The sequence below is a fragment of the Phycodurus eques genome, chromosome 5, assembly GCF_024500275.1.
Source record: "Phycodurus eques isolate BA_2022a chromosome 5, UOR_Pequ_1.1, whole genome shotgun sequence".
NCBI classification, from domain to species: Eukaryota; Metazoa; Chordata; class Actinopteri; order Syngnathiformes; family Syngnathidae; genus Phycodurus; species Phycodurus eques.
In genome coordinates, this window is record NC_084529.1 from 10,229,950 (window position 1) to 10,248,962 (window position 19,013).

At 40.7% G+C, this 19,013-nt stretch overlaps 1 protein-coding gene across 2 annotated transcripts in view; it reads right to left on the minus strand.

Annotated features, from left to right (window-relative positions):
- cbfb (core-binding factor subunit beta) overlaps window positions 1-17,615 on the minus strand; it is a 36,422-nt gene extending 18,807 nt beyond the window's left edge. For both annotated transcript variants that reach the window (XM_061677459.1, XM_061677460.1), the window contains exons 1-3: window positions 17,257-17,615; window positions 16,778-16,864; window positions 10,472-10,588 (exon numbers count right to left, since the gene is read on the minus strand). In XM_061677459.1, the coding sequence (XP_061533443.1) occupies window positions 10,472-10,588; window positions 16,778-16,864; window positions 17,257-17,334 (282 nt within the window). In that variant the 5' untranslated portion in view covers window positions 17,335-17,615. The remainder of the gene's footprint in view (window positions 1-10,471; window positions 10,589-16,777; window positions 16,865-17,256) is intronic.
- Window positions 17,616-19,013: the final 1,398 nt, after the last annotated feature.

Below are 19,013 nucleotides of genomic sequence, written 5' to 3' on the forward strand. Positions count from 1 at the left end.
TCGGAAAAGGGTGGCATGCCCTCTCCAGGTCGGGGATGAGATCCTGCCCCAAGTGGAGGAGTTCAAGTATCTTGGGGTCTTGTTCACGATTGAGGGAAGAATGGAACGGGAGATCGACAGGACTTTGTATCGGTCCGTTGTGGTAAAGAAGGAGCTAAGCCGAAAGGTTAAGCTCTCAATTTACCGGTCGATCTTCGTTCCTACCCTCACCTATGGTCATGAGCTGTGGGTCGTGACCGAAAGAACAAGATCCCGGATACAAGCGACCGAATTGAGTTTCCTCCACAGGGTGTCCGGGCTCTCCCTTAGAGATAGGGTGAGAAGCTCGGTCATCCGGGATGATCTCAGAGTAGAGCCGCTGCTCCTCCGCATTGAGAGGAGCCAGATGAGGTGGCTGGGGCATCTGATTCGGATGCCTCCCGGACGCCTCCCTGGTGAGGTGTTCCGGGCACGTCCCACCGGGAGGAGACCCCGGGGATGACCCAGGACACGCTGGAGAAACTACGTCCTTCGGCTGCCCTGGGAACGCCTCGGGATCCCCCTGGAAGAGCTGGATGAAGTGACTGGGGAGAGGAAAGTCTGGGCGTCCCTGCTAAAGCTACTGCCCCCGCGACCCGACCCGGATAAGCGGTAGAAAATGGATGGATGGATGGATGGATGGATGTCATGAAACTACAATAACAGTTACAGTCCTCTTTGTTGAAATTACAGTAAATACTGTTCATTCTACACTGTGTGTGTGAGACTGTGAATACTTGGCGGACAGTGTGTGACACAGATGTAGAGAGAAGAGTTGGCACAGCATCTCTCATTCAGTCTCGTGCCAGCCATCCAGTCAGCATCTAACAAGTGGCCCGTAACACACAAAATAACACCCACAAACTGCGATAACACAAGAGGCATCTTTGTTTTCTGATTTTTGAGGACTGACAGTATGTGCCTCCGATCACACGCATATACAATTTGTACTTTGTGTCTATTCCGTCCCGTGTGCTTGACTTAGTTGAAATTGTCTTACATCAAATTTCAATCAAACCAATGTAAATTAGTGTTTGGTGTCAACTGAATAACATGGGTCACACACAACTCATGCTCTTCTTTTTCATTCTTTCTTTATTTCCAACCAACACCAGCACTCCTGCCAGGACAATAAAGAAAAGGATCTGAGTATTTGTCTCAATACTCATCCCAGATTCACACACACACACACACACACACAGACACTGCAAGTCTATCACAGCCAGCTACAGTACATGACACCAACACTGTGCTGATGTCACATCATTTCAGATGTTCGGGGGATAAATCACGCTGGTCATGAGGAAGTGATGCTGGGGCCATTCTCTATATACACTACAGTAAGTTAAAGTTAAGCTTGTGAAAGTTCCAACAACTGTGTCAGTTGAAAAGATGTTTATTTGTAAGAGTAACACATTGACTTTTATTCCTTGTCTGACATGGCACAATCCATTTCTTGGGAAAAAGACAAAATGAGGGGTGTTTAACTTTTGTCTGTGTGTGTGTGTTTGGGTGTGCATCGGGCGACAGAAGCAGGTGGAGAACAAACATGTTAGTGGGAAACCCCGTTCCAAACCAGGTCTTTTGTGTGCCACACGCGCACCTACACAGGCACAGTGAGGGCTGAAATAGTATACACACAGATAAATAGACTATTGTATGAGGGGCCGTTTGGGACATTATTCAGGATTAGCTCTCACACTTACTATTCAAATGCTTACACACACACACAAACTACTGAAAGGCTCTCATAAGTACTACTCAAACACTCTCATACACACGAGTCTTGCTCTCATTAACATTACTCAAATGTTCTCATTTACACTAGTGAAATGCTCTCATTTACACTACTCAAAGGTTCAATTCAAAAAGCGAAATTATAGAGATGAACTGCACACTGCACACACTCAGAGTGAAGTATTTCATATTTAAAATATGCATTATTTTGATGATTGTAGCACATAGCAAATAAAAAATAACTACCCATATTGAGAAACTAAAATATTACGTCAAACGAAATAGTCAATTAATTCAAGAAATAAAGTGATTTTTAAAGTAGGAATTAGGTTGGAATTTGCACTCTGAAAAGTATTTCAGTGTTTAATCACTCTATGAGTATTGAAGAAAAACATTTCAACTATATTCTAATTTATTAAGATGTACCGATATTTTAAAAAGTCGTAAAATATTTGACTCTGACTGTGTGTAGTCTGGAGTGCATATCTATGACACGAGTTTCACAACGGCAATTAAATTCCTTCATCCCCTTTGGACACCTCATTAGGTACACCGGCGCAGGGGAGCTGAAAACACGACTATCCGGCCATCCTGCCTGCAACGAACCGTAAACGTTTCAGATTGTAACGCAGCGGTGTTGAAACTCTGTCTTGAGTCCAGGAGTAAACACACGTCCATTGCGCTTTAGCCCGAAAGGCACATTTATTCGGTAGCATCCGCGACTGAATAATGCCGTCTTGCTCTTGATAGACGAGCCAGCCTAGCCCTAAATCATACACGACACGGCTTCTGATTGGCCGACCATTATGTCATATCCTCCAGCAGTTACACATTAAAAGCAACCATTTTAAATCAATGATGTAAAGCGTTATTGTAACACAATAATCAACAAGTATACGACATATACATTAAAAATATCTGTATGTACTTCTTCTTTTCCTTTCGGCTTGTCCCTTTAGGGGTCGCCAGAGCGCGTCATCCTTTTCCATGTCAGCCTATCTCCTGCATCCTCCAGCTCTGCTTCCTGTTGTCTCTTCAGTGCCACTTTCTCTAATCCGTACATCATAGCTGGCCTCACCACTGTTTTATAAATTTTGCCCTTCATCCTAGCAGAGACTCTTCTGTCACATAACACACCTGACACCTTCCTTCACCCGTTCCAACCTGCTTGGACCCGTTTCTTCACTTCCTGACCACACTCACTAGTGCTCTAGATGGTTGTATAGCTCCTTCTGACCTCCTCTGTACTTTTCCATCAACATCCTCAAGGCAAATAATGCATCTGTGGTACTCTTGAAACATGAAACCATACTGTTGCTCGCAAGTATTCACTTTTGTCCCGAGTCTAGCCTCCACTACTCTTTCCCATAACTTCATTGTGTGGCTCATCAACTTTATTCCTCTATAGTTCCCACAGCTCTGCACATCACCCTTGTTCTTAAAAATGGGCACAAACACACTTTTCCTCCATTCCTCAGGCATCTTCTCACGTGCTAGAATTCTATTGAACAAGCTGGTCAAAAACTCCAGAGCCACCTATCAGAGATGCTTCCATACCTCCACAGGAATGTCATCAGGACCAACTGCCTTTCCATTTTTCTTTTTTTTTCTATTTATATTTTTTATATTATATTATATTTATATATTTTTTTCTATTTATATGTGTTCATCTATAGTTATAAGTCTGCAACTATTTGTCAAAATGTATCTATCTGTGTTAGACTATGAGAGCATTTGAGTAGTGTTGATGAGAGCAAGATGCGTGCATATGAGAGCATTTGAGTTGTGCAAATGAGAGCATTTGACTAGTGTAAATGACAGCATTTGAGTAGTGTAAATGAGAGCATTTGAGTAGTGTTAATGAGAGCAAGACTTGTGCGTATGACAGTGTTTGAGTAGTCCTTATGAGAACCTTTCAGTAGTTTGTGTGTGTGAAAGCATTTGAATAGTAAATGTGAGAGCTAATCCTGAATAATGTCCCTAACGGCCCCTCATAGTTTGCACATGCTCACATGCGCACGTGCTCAAACACACACACAAGCACATTGTTCATTCTTTTGGTTTTATGAAAGTCACTAAAGGAAAGTTGTTCAAGTCTAAAGAGGCACCCACTCAAGAGGAAAACATGTTTTCATTTGGGAATGATACATTCTCAATTAAACATGGTACAATGTCGAATTGCATTTAAACTTCAGGGACATTCAAGTCTTCATTGCTGATGTTTAATGTGTTGTAATATATTCATGAATACAAGAAGGAGCCACATTTAAGACATGCTTTGTGAACCCACACCATCTTTTAAGCCTTTTGTTATAATATGTTCGTGACTCTTTTCCAGTTTGTTGCTCGGAAAACATTTCACGCTCAGAATTTCACACTGAAAACATTTCCCATATGTTTTCTATTTTATAATAATGTTATAATGGTTCACTGGCAGTTTGTATTTCCACTGTGAGCATGTCGACAGTTGGGCTCCTTTTTGTATGAACCAACTGCTGCTTGCTCCGACGGAATTGTCATGCAAATGCACACGTATTTGTACCCGATACCCAGTGCTTGGTACATGGTTTATACAGTTGACATGCAAAAGCTGGAGACTAGCAACAGATAATTTAGACTCTTCAATGAACCTAACACACGTTTTGGGATTGTAGGGGGAAAGCGGAGTAGAGAGAACCCACACAAGCACTGGGAGAACATGCAAAAAGTACAGACAACAATAATAGTCACTGTACTACTGTCACAAGTGAGTTTAAGGAATTATCATAACAAAACACAGACTGTAAAACAGAATTAAGCACTCAAGCTCAATCTGTGTTACGTAAACACTGATTGAACATTTTCAGGGGCATTTTTTTGCCACACACAGAGGGGGACTTTGGTCAAAAAGTGTGTGTGTGTGTGTGTGTGTGAGTGTGTGTGTGTCTGGGTTCCGCTGCCTCTGAATACTAGTCTATTGTTCTGGTAGCATTCACACTAGCTGCGAACTGTACTGCAGCAGATTTTATTTTCCATTTATCTGGTTCACACCAGACTTCATTCACCACTTGACCAAACAAATCGCACAATCAGCAATCACAGAGACAAAACCTGACAAGTGGGAACACGTATTTAAAAAAACAAGCAAACAAACAAGTAAATTGCAATTAGAATGTGGTTGAAGTCTGCTGCCGTCTGTTCTGATGAACTTACAAATCTTTCCTTTGCCAATGTCGCGCCCCTTCACGATGTTTTGTTCAAATCAGTTAAGTACTGGAGCTTTGATCAATGCTGGTAACATGCAAGCTAACACAACTTAAAACATTCTCTTCCAAAGCATGAGGAAATTATATGTGACATTGGTGTCTGTACTATTTCCTTGTGCTCCAATTTTGAGATCCAACCTTTTTCCCCCCCACAAAATTACAGACATACTGACAAATGATAACGTCTGACTGCACTAAAAATCCAGGTAAACTGTCTGGCATACTTCACTCCTCACTCAGTTACTGGAAGAGAAGGACATACAACAGAGGAATGCAGCTGACACACGCATGCTGGATGTCACACCAGACTGACCTCTCACTGCATTGAACATTGTGCGACTGTCAGTTGTTTGTGAACCTCTCTGAAAACACACATTGGTTCTCTACATCTACTCGTAGAGAGATACAGTCTAACATAGGCACACAGGGAGGATGCAAACAGAGGATGTGGTCTGAGTGTGTGTTGCGGTGCATCGTGGGAATGGGTGTGGTCATTGATCTTAAGCCTAAAGTAGGAAATATGAAACCTGGATGGCATGCGAGTATGTGCATGTCTTTTGTGGTGCACTCGCCTTTGCTAACAGGGAGACCCCGAGAGCAGCAGGCACAGAGGGAAACAATTAGTGGAAGAGACTTTGATGATGTCACTGACTGATGAAGGACCCTTGACACAGCTTCTGTTCAAAAGGCAACATGATGCTTGCAGAGAAACACAGAACACTTCTTATTTGACACCAAGGCCCTTTCATTTAGCGATTCATTTTAAGCAGCAATGCCTTCTCCTGTCACATGCATGTCAATGTCAACTCACTGAGTCTTTGTGTTTCTGTGTCAACGAGATTAATAGTACGGACAAAAAAAACCACATGCTTCTAATATGGCTTCAGAAGAAGAAAACGGCTTAAAGATAATAAGAGTCTGACTTGATGTCAAAATGTCTGACTTGATGTCAAAATGAAATCAAACATTTTTCCTTTCAATTGACAACAAGCATGGACTTACAAAATCAGACATTTAATGTCAACTGTTATTTACCAAACGGGGCTCAATAACTTTTCTTTTGCTGACCAATTCAGAGATAATAGCAATAAATCTTTATATATATACACACACAGATAATGCAAAATATGGATGGTTAAAATGGATGGATGCCAAAATACTTTATATAACATTTAAATTTCACAGTTGATCAGTGATATCTAATGAAAGAACTTGTGGCCAGGAACTGAGAGTTGGCAGGTAAACTAATAGCATTGTAGAGCGGGCCTACTGAAATGGAAAATCAAAAACAAGATTCCTTCCTGTTGACTTACCCTCCAGACATAAGTGAACATTGTTCAACATCCCTGTCATGCCATTCAAACACAGCACAGAAAAAAGCCTTTCTTGTTCCACTCATGGCTATTTTGTTATAGAATTTGATGTCAAAAACAGCACCTCCACGTGAGACCTGCAATTGAACTGCAAAAAAAAAAAAGGTATTGGCTGGCTGTTTAATTTTTTTTTCCATTTCATATTTGTAAAATGGCGGCACGGTGGACGACTGGTTAGAGCGTCAGCCTCACACTTCTGAGGACCTGGGTTCAATCCCCGGCCCCGCCTGTGTGGAGTTTGCATGTTCTCCTTGTGCCTGTGTGGGTTTTCTCCGGGCACTCCAATTTTTTCCCACATCCCAAAAACATGCATTAATTGGAGACTCTAAATTGCCCGTAGGCATGACTGTGAGTGCGAATGGTTGTTTGTTTCAATGTGCCCTGCAATTGGCTGGCAACCAGTTCAGGGTGTACCCCGCCTCCTGCCGGATGACAGGTGGAATAGGCTCCTGCACGCCCACGACCCGAGTGAGGAGAAGCGGCTCAGAAAATGGATGGATGGATGGATGTTCGTAAGATGAACATGATTAAATAAAGTAGAATTTGCATGAAATCTCATCGATTTAACATTTAATAGATTATTTCATGTTGAAATCCCATTTCTATGCCGTGAGGTCATCACAAGTATGGATGGGTAACAGTCCTGGAAAGCTTAACAAATGTGCTGTTTGCAGTGGCAACATTGCTTGGTCTTGTCTGTGCTTTAAACCTGAGCTACCCTCCAGATTTAAAATACACCTTTGAAGCTCTGCAAAGGATAGTCATGGAATTAATAAATCAAATTAAACTGTTAACTGTTTTCAATCTGACATTACATGGAGGAAATGAAATTTCATAACTTCATTTAGAGAAACTGGAGCCTATCCGAACAGACTTCAGACAAGAAGCGGGTTCGCCAGTCACATATACACAAACATCCATTCACACTCACATTCATACCTATGGAGAAATTAGTATATTTCCATAACATGAATGCTTTTGAAATGTGGGAGGAAGCCAGATAACCCGGCGCAAACCCACGCAAGCGCAAGGAGAACATGCAAACTCTTCACAGAGATATTCCAACAAATATCTGTAACTGGATCTCCTGACTGAGAGACAGACATTCTCACCGCTATCCAACCGCGCTGCCGTGACAAACACGAGATCTTAAATAATGCAATACATGAATTATTATTATTATTTGAATGACTAATTATGCGTTAAAATTCATGTCTACAAAGAGGTGTACGCTCGCTTGCACGTAAGCTGCTAACCCTAAAATTAACTTTGTCCCCAGCTGGCTCCCATTAGGCCTTAAAGGATGCCATGAGTCTCTGTCTCGCACGCACACACGCACCATCCGAGCAACTTGGATGTGCTACTGCAGCCTTGGTTTGGCATTGTCTGTGTTTGGAAATGAAGGCGGGAGAGCGGGTGGAGTGGCGTGAGGGAGGGTGTGGCTCCGGAGAGGCTGACAAGCACCATGGATTTTCATATTTTATAAAGGGTCCGAAGACTAACACATACAGGAAGAACATGGGAATGTAGACAGTATACATATATAGTATTTAAACTGTATGTAAATACTAATTGTTTATACTGGACAGACCAGAGGGTAGTAAAAATAATCAAGTGTAAATAATTTCCATCCACTTTTTGGATTTTCTTTATGCCCTATACTTCAAGAACATACTGCGACAAAGTAACATTTTCAGGATCTCAAGATAACCTGCTTTTTGAAGAAAGGTTGAGAAAAGGTTTTGCAACATCTCTGCTCTCTCATGTGATTTGAATGAATGAAAGCTGCTTTCTGAAAATAACTACCTAAAAATAGATTATTATATCTGAAAATATTGACTGGCTCTTCAGAGTATTCCTTTTTTCACATAGCATTGCTTTTAGAAAACCACAAAATGCACTCGCCTGTCTTTCTCCATACAGCATACACTACTCTTACAGAAACAACTGCAACCTTATATTTATACTTGCACATTTTACTAAAGCTCTAAGACAATATTTGAGCTGCTCTATGTAGAGAAAGCCGAACAGAGGGATTTCAGTTCAAAAGACAAATATAAATGTGCAGTATATAAAAAGCATCACGTTTATTTAGATGGTCAAATAATGCTATATGTGTACCTGACTTTGCTTTTGCAAAAAAAACGTGCAAATGCTTTATGTTGATTATTCCGTGCCTCATTAAAACTTCATAGATCTGTGAGCACAGTTGAGGTAACAAAGAAGGCGCTATCATCTTCAGAACATACACACACACACACACACACAAACACACGCACACAGCCCTGAAATACACTGCATGTAGTCACCTTCCCTCTCATTCTCTCACACACACCCAATTACACACTGCAACACAACACTCAGTTGCAACCCATCAGTGCACTAGTGTTAAATAATTGAGATTAGTCCGTCAGCTCTGGGGCAAGGAGGTCCATCGATTGCACAGACTGCATTTTTAATGAGCTGTCAGCCAGCATGTATTTCAGCTGGCCAGTGTCCGTGGAGGGGCCTTCTAACACACACACGCACACACACGCACGCACACACACACACACACACGAGCTGTGAGTTTAAGCAAGGTGTCAAGGGAGACAATTAACAGTCACAGCCGTAGCATTACACTTCTCTGTGCACAAATGCTGTCTGGTCTATTTAGGTTATTTAACTTTGACTCTGATTTCGACTGACCACAATCACCCTCATAAATGGGAGCTGAGCAGTGATTCCACCTTTGTGACCCCTATTAATTGATCCTCATAACAATAGCAGGTGATGGTGGGACTCAGTCGAACGAGATTATGTTTTACTCTGTGTGGTCCAGCTTTCTGGCTGACACAATCTGTTTGGACTGATGATGAACTGATTTGAATGAGGGTCATACTTGTGGGGCATCGCTCTGAAGGAAAGGCTATGTCACACGGGACACAGTAACGTTTAAATGATCATGAACCCCCATTAGAATGTGCATATTTGTTTAACATGTCTCCAGCGTACACATTGAGATGCTGTGCATGAGAAGACAAGAATGCCTGTGGCCAAAGGGTCATTGGATCAATTTACATCACATTTTGCAGAATCACAGAAAAATATAAATGTACATTATATAAATATAATACAGGTTATCTTGGGGACTGACAGAATAACTTAGTCACCTTTAATGTTTTTTTGTCGACTGTAAATTTTGAGAAATGCTGTACAAGATTTGCGTGTGTATGTGGAACTTTGAAGCCTTGGATAAACTAGGAAATGCGAGCGGTTTGACCATCTGTTCCATTCACGCGATCAAGTGTGTACTCGTGCAACCGGCTCGTTGAGTGACCACTGTGTGATACACATACAGCACATACTAGCACTTGAACGGAACGGGGGTGAAAGTGATGAGAAGCAGAGAAGAAGAGTTATTTAGGACACTTTGTTAACTCAGCAAATTCCCTGTTTCAGTTATTATTGTTCCGTTTTTATAAATGACTGTAGTCTCAATACATTGTGGATATTAGATAAAAGATGTGTTAAATAATTTTTTGAAAGCTGATTCTTAATTATACCACACACAAATTCCGTTATGAAAATATTGCTGAATCACAGATTTGTGCATCAAATGTGTGCAAACACAATTTAAGCACAAATTCCGTGTTAATGAATGAGACGCATTTCGAGCACATTCTCGCGGAAGCTGCTGTAGGTCACAGATCACGACCAGACACTCACACGCAGATTCGCCGTCCTCACACGTCACCTCACCATTAATACAGTATTTTCACATTTTGTGTGTGTTCAAATACATTTACATTGTGGTTAAATAAGCTTTAATGTTGTTAATGTGAATGGGAGGGATAAAACTATAAAACCAAATATTTGTATGTTTTCTCTACTGTCCAACTCAAATTTTCACGTATTATGAACATATTTTCTGCATAAACAGCGGTTCACTCTACATGCCAATTAAAAAGAAAAAAAAGTCTTAAACCGAGTAATAATTTGTGATTAAATAGGAATTTTAATAAAATGTACTCTTCCATTTTGGCATTCAGCTGGCACCAGTACTTCCTTGCATGTGACAAGAGAGTGTGCTTGTGTTTATTTGTGTATAAGCCCTACCTTTCCTGTCTCTCTCTCAAAGTCAACATACTCCCTCGTAGGAACCTGTCTCTGATCTCCATGCAGGTTGGCTGGAAAGAACTGGAGGGAGAGGTTGGTGCCTGTTGCTACAAAGGCCTGTGGAGAGCAAAAATGAAAGGGATGATATTAGAGACTTTGAATGTTATCACTCGCATAAGAGTTTTATAAAAAAAAGGTTCACCTTATTGCATGATTTATTGATTTAATATTTATTTATTGTTACTTTCCTCAATAGTTGATTAAGGAAAATTAAATCAATCCCTTCACCCTAAATAGCAACAAATATACATTGGCATGCTTTAGTTTGGTAGTGATCAATTTGAATGGAAATATGGAAATACAGCATGCCTGTGGAATATATATCCATCCATCCATCCATACATTTTCTGAGCCGCTTATCCTCACTAGGGCGTGCTGGAGCCTATCCCAGCTATCATCGGGCAGGAGGCGGGCAACCCTGAAGTGGTTGCCAGCCAATCGCAGGGCACATACAATAAACAAACAAACAACCATTCGCACTCACATTCACACCTACGGGCAATTTAGAGTCTTCAATCAACCTACAATGCATGTTTTTGGGATGTGGGAGAAAACCGGAGTGCCCGGAAAAAACCCACGCAGGCACGTGAAGAACATGCAAACTCCACACAGGCGGGGATTGAAGCTCGGTCCTCAGAACTGTGAGGCAGATGCTCTAATCAGTCGTCCACCATGCCGCCTGTGGAATATATATTTATATATTTTAAATAAAAGTATATCCCAGATCATTGAGTTCTGATGTTGGATTCCTTGAGGCAAATTGTCTGCGCATTTAAGGTGGAGTTCACTAAACTGATTATTTTCCCGTTTCTGATATCCAAATGAATTAAACTAATTTTCTAAGTACTTGACCTCTGTAAAATGGCCTCATGCTCTGGACGGAGAACACACTTATACATGCTTTCTTGCACACACGCTGAAACACAAATGAGATGAAAAATCGATTGAATGCACTGCTCTGTCAGAGAGCGACGAACTGTAGAGGCTGAACATAAAGTAGGAAATATCAATTTTCATGCATCGGTGTGTGCGTGTCTGTTGTCTGTGTGCGTGTCTGAGACAGATCAATACTAAGGGCATTGAGGCTGGATCTTAGTTGGATGCGTATGAATTATGTACTGTGTCATGTTTGTGAGGAGGTGGGGAGAAAGTCTGAATCCAAGAGGGTGAACATAGAGTGAACAACTAATGAAAACTCTCAAAATAAAATAATAATTGACGCCATGATTCTGTCTCTGTCTCTTTCATACGCGCACGCTCACGTGCGCATTTAAAGAGTCTAAGAACACCCAAGTCCAAATGTCTGCCCTATTTGAAGTATTGGATTACAACCATCTGACAGTAATTTGCTGCCTACTACTGCTAGAGAGAAAAGGAGCGAAGGAGAGGCTGTGTGAGAGAAAAAAGAGGGAGGGAAACAGACAAAGGAGAAGAGGAGGAGGGGTGGAAGAAGGAACACAGAAAGATGAGAAAGAAAAATGGAGGGAACATGAGCAACAGCAGGAGGGAGGAAGAAAGAGAAGTTCAACAAAAAGGGGAAGGGAAATGGAATTGAGATGGCAAGACTGGAGCCCAGCAAAGCATGAAAATCGATAGTTGGTAAAATGGCAACTCGTTCCTAATGAGCTAGCTGAGGGTAATTTACTTTGAATTATTCGCCCATTCATCAACAAAGATGAACATCTTAATCTGTGTTTTTCCAGGATAAGACCAATAAGACCCTTCATTGCAAAAGGAAACAACATTTGTTTTTTAATCATTCAAACACAATAGTAAATGTAATTATCAGATTATAGGGTGTTGCACGCAGTACATCTATATCATTGTCTCTTTTTTTAATTTACACTGACAAACTTTGACAATATGATTAATTATCAATGTGATGCAATATCATTGTTTAAAATAGAAAATAACTTTCAGTAAGACAATCTAGTTCTAACACGACTGCAAACAAGGGAAGAACCTCCTGAGAATGTCAGTTAAAAGTGAGTTTTATTACCTTTATTATCGTTTGTCTTATCTTAAGCTTTTGATGCACCTATCGTATTGGAAGTACCGTAATTTCTCGTGTATAATGCGCATTTCCCCCCCCCAAAAAAATTGTCAAAAGTCAATTGTCCGCATTATACATAGGTATGGGGGAAAATGGGGAAAGAACCGTTCACATTTTATAAATGCCGCCATCTAGAGGTTATGAAAAAAATGAAGACTTTAATTCCAATATTCCACCGCCACCTAGAGGTTATGAAAAAGGTGTAGCCTACACTTTCATTCCAATATGACAGGGGTACGTATGATTGCATTTATATAAAGTTGTGCTCATAAGTTTACGTATCCTGGCAGAATTTTTGAAATATTGATTTTTTTTAAATAGGCCTGATGACTGAACAACAACGGTCATTGATTTCTTCATGGCTATGTTTTGTTTAGTGATCATGCTTTTCTGAAATGCTTGATAGTTTAATTTGAATCCCATTAAAATTAAATTAAATGTGTTTTGTCTGACCCTTCATGTTTTCTTTAAAGAATTGTACCCATCGTACAAATTCTGCCTGGGTAATCAAACATATGAGCACAACTGTGTGTTTTCTCATTTACTAAATAAAAGTAGGGCTCTGAATTTCAAAATAAGAGCAAGGAAATAAAAAGAAAGTATGACGTGTTCAAATAAAATTCTTAACTTCAGAATGATTCTTTCAAAAAAACTAACAAAATACAGACAATACAGATAATACAGATCATGTTTTGATTATATGGGTAGAAGCAAAATCATGCATTGTAAACATGCATTATACATAGGTAGAAGGGTTTTCCAGAATTTTGAGGTCAACTTTGGGGGTGCGTATTATACATGTGTCCACATTACACACGAGAAATTACAGTACTTCAGTTGTGTAAGTGTATCTAATAAATTGGCAAGTGGGTGTACTTCAAAAGCATCAACTTTATCTGGACACCAAGGTGAATATCTGGCTGTTGAACTTAAATATCTATTGATTCTTCTTCACAAACCCTTAATATGTCCTTGTATGACAGATATGAGAACTACATTTGTACAATACAAATTGTGGAAACTATATATTCGATTGGGTCGAGATGGTTTTGTGACATTTTTAGATGTCTCAATTGCTAGTGTGCTGGAGGACGGTGATTAACTTGGTGTGATGTACTAACGTATATACTGTAACATACTTTCTGTTCTGCACAGGGAAGATCAACCGTGAAGGTGGACATCTATTTATAAAGTGCGTGCCAACCTGAATTGATCATTAGACAGTCGATTTGTTTTCTGTCGGTAAGCCTTGGGAGTGGTGTCATTGTAGGAGGTGTCATTGTATCTGCTAGTTGTCGCGCTGACCTTGACAATAGCAGGAGGTCTTTAGATACGGATACAGTAAATCAGCAACATGATGTCACAGCTGCCGTCGACCTATTAAAACTGTGGCTGTCAATTCTCACAGCAATGATGGGGCTTATACTGTAAATGGACAGACATCTCAAGATGGTAAAACTAGATGCGTCCCCCTCACTTCCTGCTGAGATGCTGACATGTTTGTAAAAACAGAGAGGGGATGACAAATTCTTGTCTTTTCACCTAACTTAATATTTTTTGGGTGACACTGCTGGGTATGATTTAAACAGATTCGTTTTAATCAGTGACTGTGACATACAGTCATATCACAATGAACATACAATATGAGTGTTATAAAGTTATAAGCTTATTTAAAGGCCACTTTCTGCATTTTCAGAGTACGCTTTGTGGATCTTTGTAGACACAGCAGAAATCAGCTCATTTCCCCTTTGTGAAATGAAGCACATGATTACACATAGGGATGAAATGGTTTATGATTGCTGATAAACCATAATACAGTTTGAAAAGGTTAGAGTTACCATTTCACATTTTAATTATCTTTACTCCTGTATTTTTGGGCCTCTGAGTGTGGTAGTTGTTTTTTGGCTTCTTCCAGTAAACAAATGGAGAAAGAAGAAGAGGCGAACTGTAAAAGAAGGAGACAAAGAAGATGATGAAGACATCGCAAGCATGATGGCGCTAAAACTGGTGGAAGAAATTGACTTGACTTAGAAAGAGAACTATGACAGTGTGTGTGTGTGTGTGTGTGTGTGTGTGTGTGTGTGTTAGCCTTGTCCCAATCCAATCATATAATTGGAAATCGGGCCGATCATGTAATTTTCAGTATGGGATCAGACTCGGAGTTAGCCAATACTCATAATCAAATGACTCGACTCTGACTTTTATAAGACTCAATTGGACTTGGAATTAAGTAAAGATAATTAGGCGGCATGGTGATCGACTGGTTAGAGAGTCAGCCTCACAGTTCTGAGGACCGGGGTTCAATCCCCAGCCCTGCCTGTGTGGAGTTTGTATGTTCTCCCCGTGCCTGCGTGGGTTTTCTCCGGGCACTCCGGTTTACTCCCACATCCCAAAAACATGCATTAATTGGAGACTCTAAATTGGCCGTAGGTGTGAATGTGAGTGTGAATGGTTGTTTGTTTGTATGTGCCCTGCGATTGGCTGGTAACCAGTTCAGCGTCTACCCCGCCTCCTGCCCGATGATAGCTGGGATAGGCTCCAGTACGCCCGCGACCCTAGTGAGGAGAAGCGGCTCAGAAAATGGATGGATGGATGGATGGATGGCTTTAAAACAGCTTTTAACACAAGTGCTCCGAGAAAATGTTTAGTAGTTTTCAATCAAACAAACATACAAAAATCTTACTTCCATGAGATAACACAAAAACAAACAAACAAAATCTCATAATTATGCTGCTTCAAAAAGATAACCACATTTACTTTGAACCTGATGCAAATTATGGGAACGTAATGCCTAACATGGGACACAACCGCTAATTTTAGAGTCGAAATGCACGTCACAACAATTTCTCTGCCTAATAAAAGACCTTTTTATGTCCCATTCCGGGTCTTTAAGGGGTAAGCACCAGCAATTCTACTGATTCAGTGACAGACAAGTTATCCCGCAACCCTTGTGAGGAGAAGCGGTACAGAAAATGGATGGATAAAGATAATTAGCTCGTATGTAGAGAACGGTCGTATGCTTGTTTTTAGGAACATGGTAGGCCAAAAGGTTGGTCGTGTCATCCATTTATTGATCAATTTTCTATTCTGGTTTCCCTCGCTGGGTTGTGGGTGACCTGGAGCTCACACCAGCTGACTGGTCGAGAGGTGGGGTACACACTGCACTGGTCACCATACAATCACAGTTGGTCATGTCACTCAAAAATACAACTACGTATGTCTATAAAGAATCATAACAAAATACAAACCAACAAACAAAAATAACCTATTTTTGGTCACTTTCGTACTCAAAATTCCTCAGGCATGTGAAAGCACCCACACTATCTACTCCATGGCTCTGTCGAGTCAAAACACCCATAATACTGCCTCGCCCCCACATCCCCATCAACAATAATACAACTACACACATTACTCAAGGGTGTCACTGTGCATGGGCAAACTGTTACTGTTGCTCTTATTTAAATGCAGTACATCATTGCCACCCTTTTAATTACATTTTGTGTGGTGTTGCATGATGAAAATGCATTTTGTTTGCTGCTCTTCGCAATTTCGAATGTGCAAAAATAGAATATTGGATTGATGATTTTGATTTTGATTTTTTTGTATTAAAAAAAATTACAGTTCAGTACTTGCAATGGGTTGTATGTATCTGTATTATTTTATTATGATTATTATTATTTTAATTGTGATAACTGTGATAACTTTGGTCACTTGAATTGTTACATGAAGTTGGCAAAATATAAATATGGTTTAGTGACAGTAGCGCACACACACACACACACTCTCACTATTAATTCCAGATCAGGAAAATCTATTTGAAGCTGTATAAGACTTGGGACATATTTTTGTATTTTTGTACATTAAACCAGTTATTTGTTTCCCTGTTGTGCACTTGAATGTTTACTGAGACATGACAGAAAACTTATTATAATAAAGTAAAAATGACAGCCCAGACAATGTGTTGCGACTTGCGAGCATAATGCACCCGTGTTATCATGTGTTGATGTCTGGGCGTGCTTTTGTCCAAAGCAGACACACCAAAGTGTTTGATGAGCTACTACAGCAGGAAGTATGTGTCAAACCTGATGACTTTGCATGATTGACATGTCTACTTCCTGGTGCAGCATTCAGCAGTTCCAACAGTTGGATTTAGTAGATTAGTGTGACTTTGTGTTGAGTTCAGCGCCACTTACTATTTCTGAGCGTCCATCTCTGCAGGCGTTCTGGAAGCGGGCTTGCCTCTCCTCATGGGGTCGGTCCCTGAAGCCAGTGTATTTAATCTGAAACCAAACATTGGAATCTTGAGATGTTCGCATCTAGTACGCCTTTTTTGATCGGCAAACTCAAAATTGACCTCCCCCCCAAGATAAGATAGTGATCTTGATTTAAGACCACTGCGCTTTTGGGTCCAAATGAACAGAAAATGCGAGCAGCTGATCGGAAACTTTCACAAATGTTCCTTTTAAGTTCAAATAAATACAATTGTTCTTATGAATGTGTACTCAGTTTTTTTTAAGAAGGTCAAATCGCATATGCTGACTGTTACTTTTTTTTTTTTTTTTTTAAACTTCAGGCTAACTGTAGTTGCCCAGCTTATGCCTTAGTAAAACCGAATCTAACATCATCCAGTCGTGTTAGTGTCTGTGTGTTTATTTACGCCGTGCACGCTCACCTCACACTCCCTGCTCAATTTGCGAAAAAACTCCTCATTCTCAAACTTGCTCCTCTGGTCCGGAACTACCCGCGGCATCTTTCCCCACTGTGGATTCCTCACTTTTATTCCACGCTTTTACCCCCTCCCCTCCACTCACCCCAAACTCAAAAGGAACAAACTTCTTTTTCGTTTTGTTTCTCCGAGTCGTTCGACTCGCTCCCCTTCCTTCCGTGTGTGTATGTGAGTCGGCTTTGCGTCTTCCTGCTGCGGTGGAGAAATGCTGCTTGAATTTCCACGCGCGTGACTGAATGATCACCGCTGGCCCTTTCTAAATTCTCCTTTTTTTTGCCTCCGTGTGCGTCTTAATAAGTGACCCACGGTGGCAGAAGGAAAAAAAAGGGGGGGGGGGGCGGGAAGCTCAAGATCAATTGGACCGCGTCTCTCTCTCTCTCTCTCTCTCTCTCTCTCTCTCTCTCGTTCTCGCTCTCTCTCTCTCTCTCTCTCTCTCGCACTCTCTCTACCTGCAACTTTCAAGTGCTCCTCCCTCCGTGGACCTGGCCGAACTTCCCACATTCTAGCCACTATTTATTCTATATTTGTTTCCAATTATGGATGGCCAATGTGACAAACCCTCTCATTTAATAATGAATGTGCCGTAGATCACGTGACATCGAGCCTATTTTGGACGTCAGCATAATTATCCAACACGTTCGTATGTTATTTATTTATTGCCCCACATGTTCGGTCATGTTGATCAAAATGTGTAAACAATACCAACATGTCCACGGGGAATCATTCCCGAAAATACAGAATAAACAAAAGAAGAGAGCTTCTTTTTCGTCATTTGCAAACGAAAATTCCGCATGGCCGTGAAGGCACCCCACGCCAGTCCACTTCCTGGCTCCGTGGAGTCGCGCTTGCTCTTGTGACTGAACACCCAAAAATACCAGCCGCCCCCACGCAAACAGAACACAACTACACGCGCTGCCCGGCGGCTCACTGCGCATGCGTGCGGTCCAAAACCGCAAAACTTTATGGGATCCATATGTGAGATGCGAACGAGGCATGCAGGGACACTATTTCAAATCTCAAGGAGCAGTGGACTTTTCGAAATGGGAACGTTTTAACTGTCTGTTAAAACTACTAAACAGGGCTTCAACGTTCAAATTAAACTATGCAAAAAGTCAACTGCTCCCATACGTCTCACGTGCAGATGCGTCAGTTCATAATGTATTCTTATGATGATTCAAGGGAGTTACTGTATTTCCTGTACTTTCAACTGCCAGTGAGATCTTGATTTAGCTGCATCCCTGTGTTAAAATCGGAAAAATGAGGTCAGAAACAATGAAAAGGTTAATCATGTACATCTCTGAAAGAAAAAGCGTTTAGAATCAGCCTGTTACAGTCCCTGGAAAGTGAAAATTAAAAATCTTTGATTGATTGACTGCGTTTTACCGAACATATAAATACGTTGCACAAGACATTATGTTGGAAAGTAAAAGAGAAGAAAAATGTTTGAAAAAAAGATTTTGACACATCACAGACAACGAGGAGTTTCAGAACAGTAACAACAATCACAAAACAAAATACGTTGCCAGAGATACACATTTTATTATCAGATTTAGAGTTGTATTTTTGAGAGAGTAAATAGAACCACTATCTTTTGAATGGTCATATAAACATTTTGCAAAGAACATGTTGAATTACAAGTATGTAGCTTAGTATTTTGCGCTGCAACACCTTCAGCGCTTCCCCAAACTACTTTTTGTTGGACA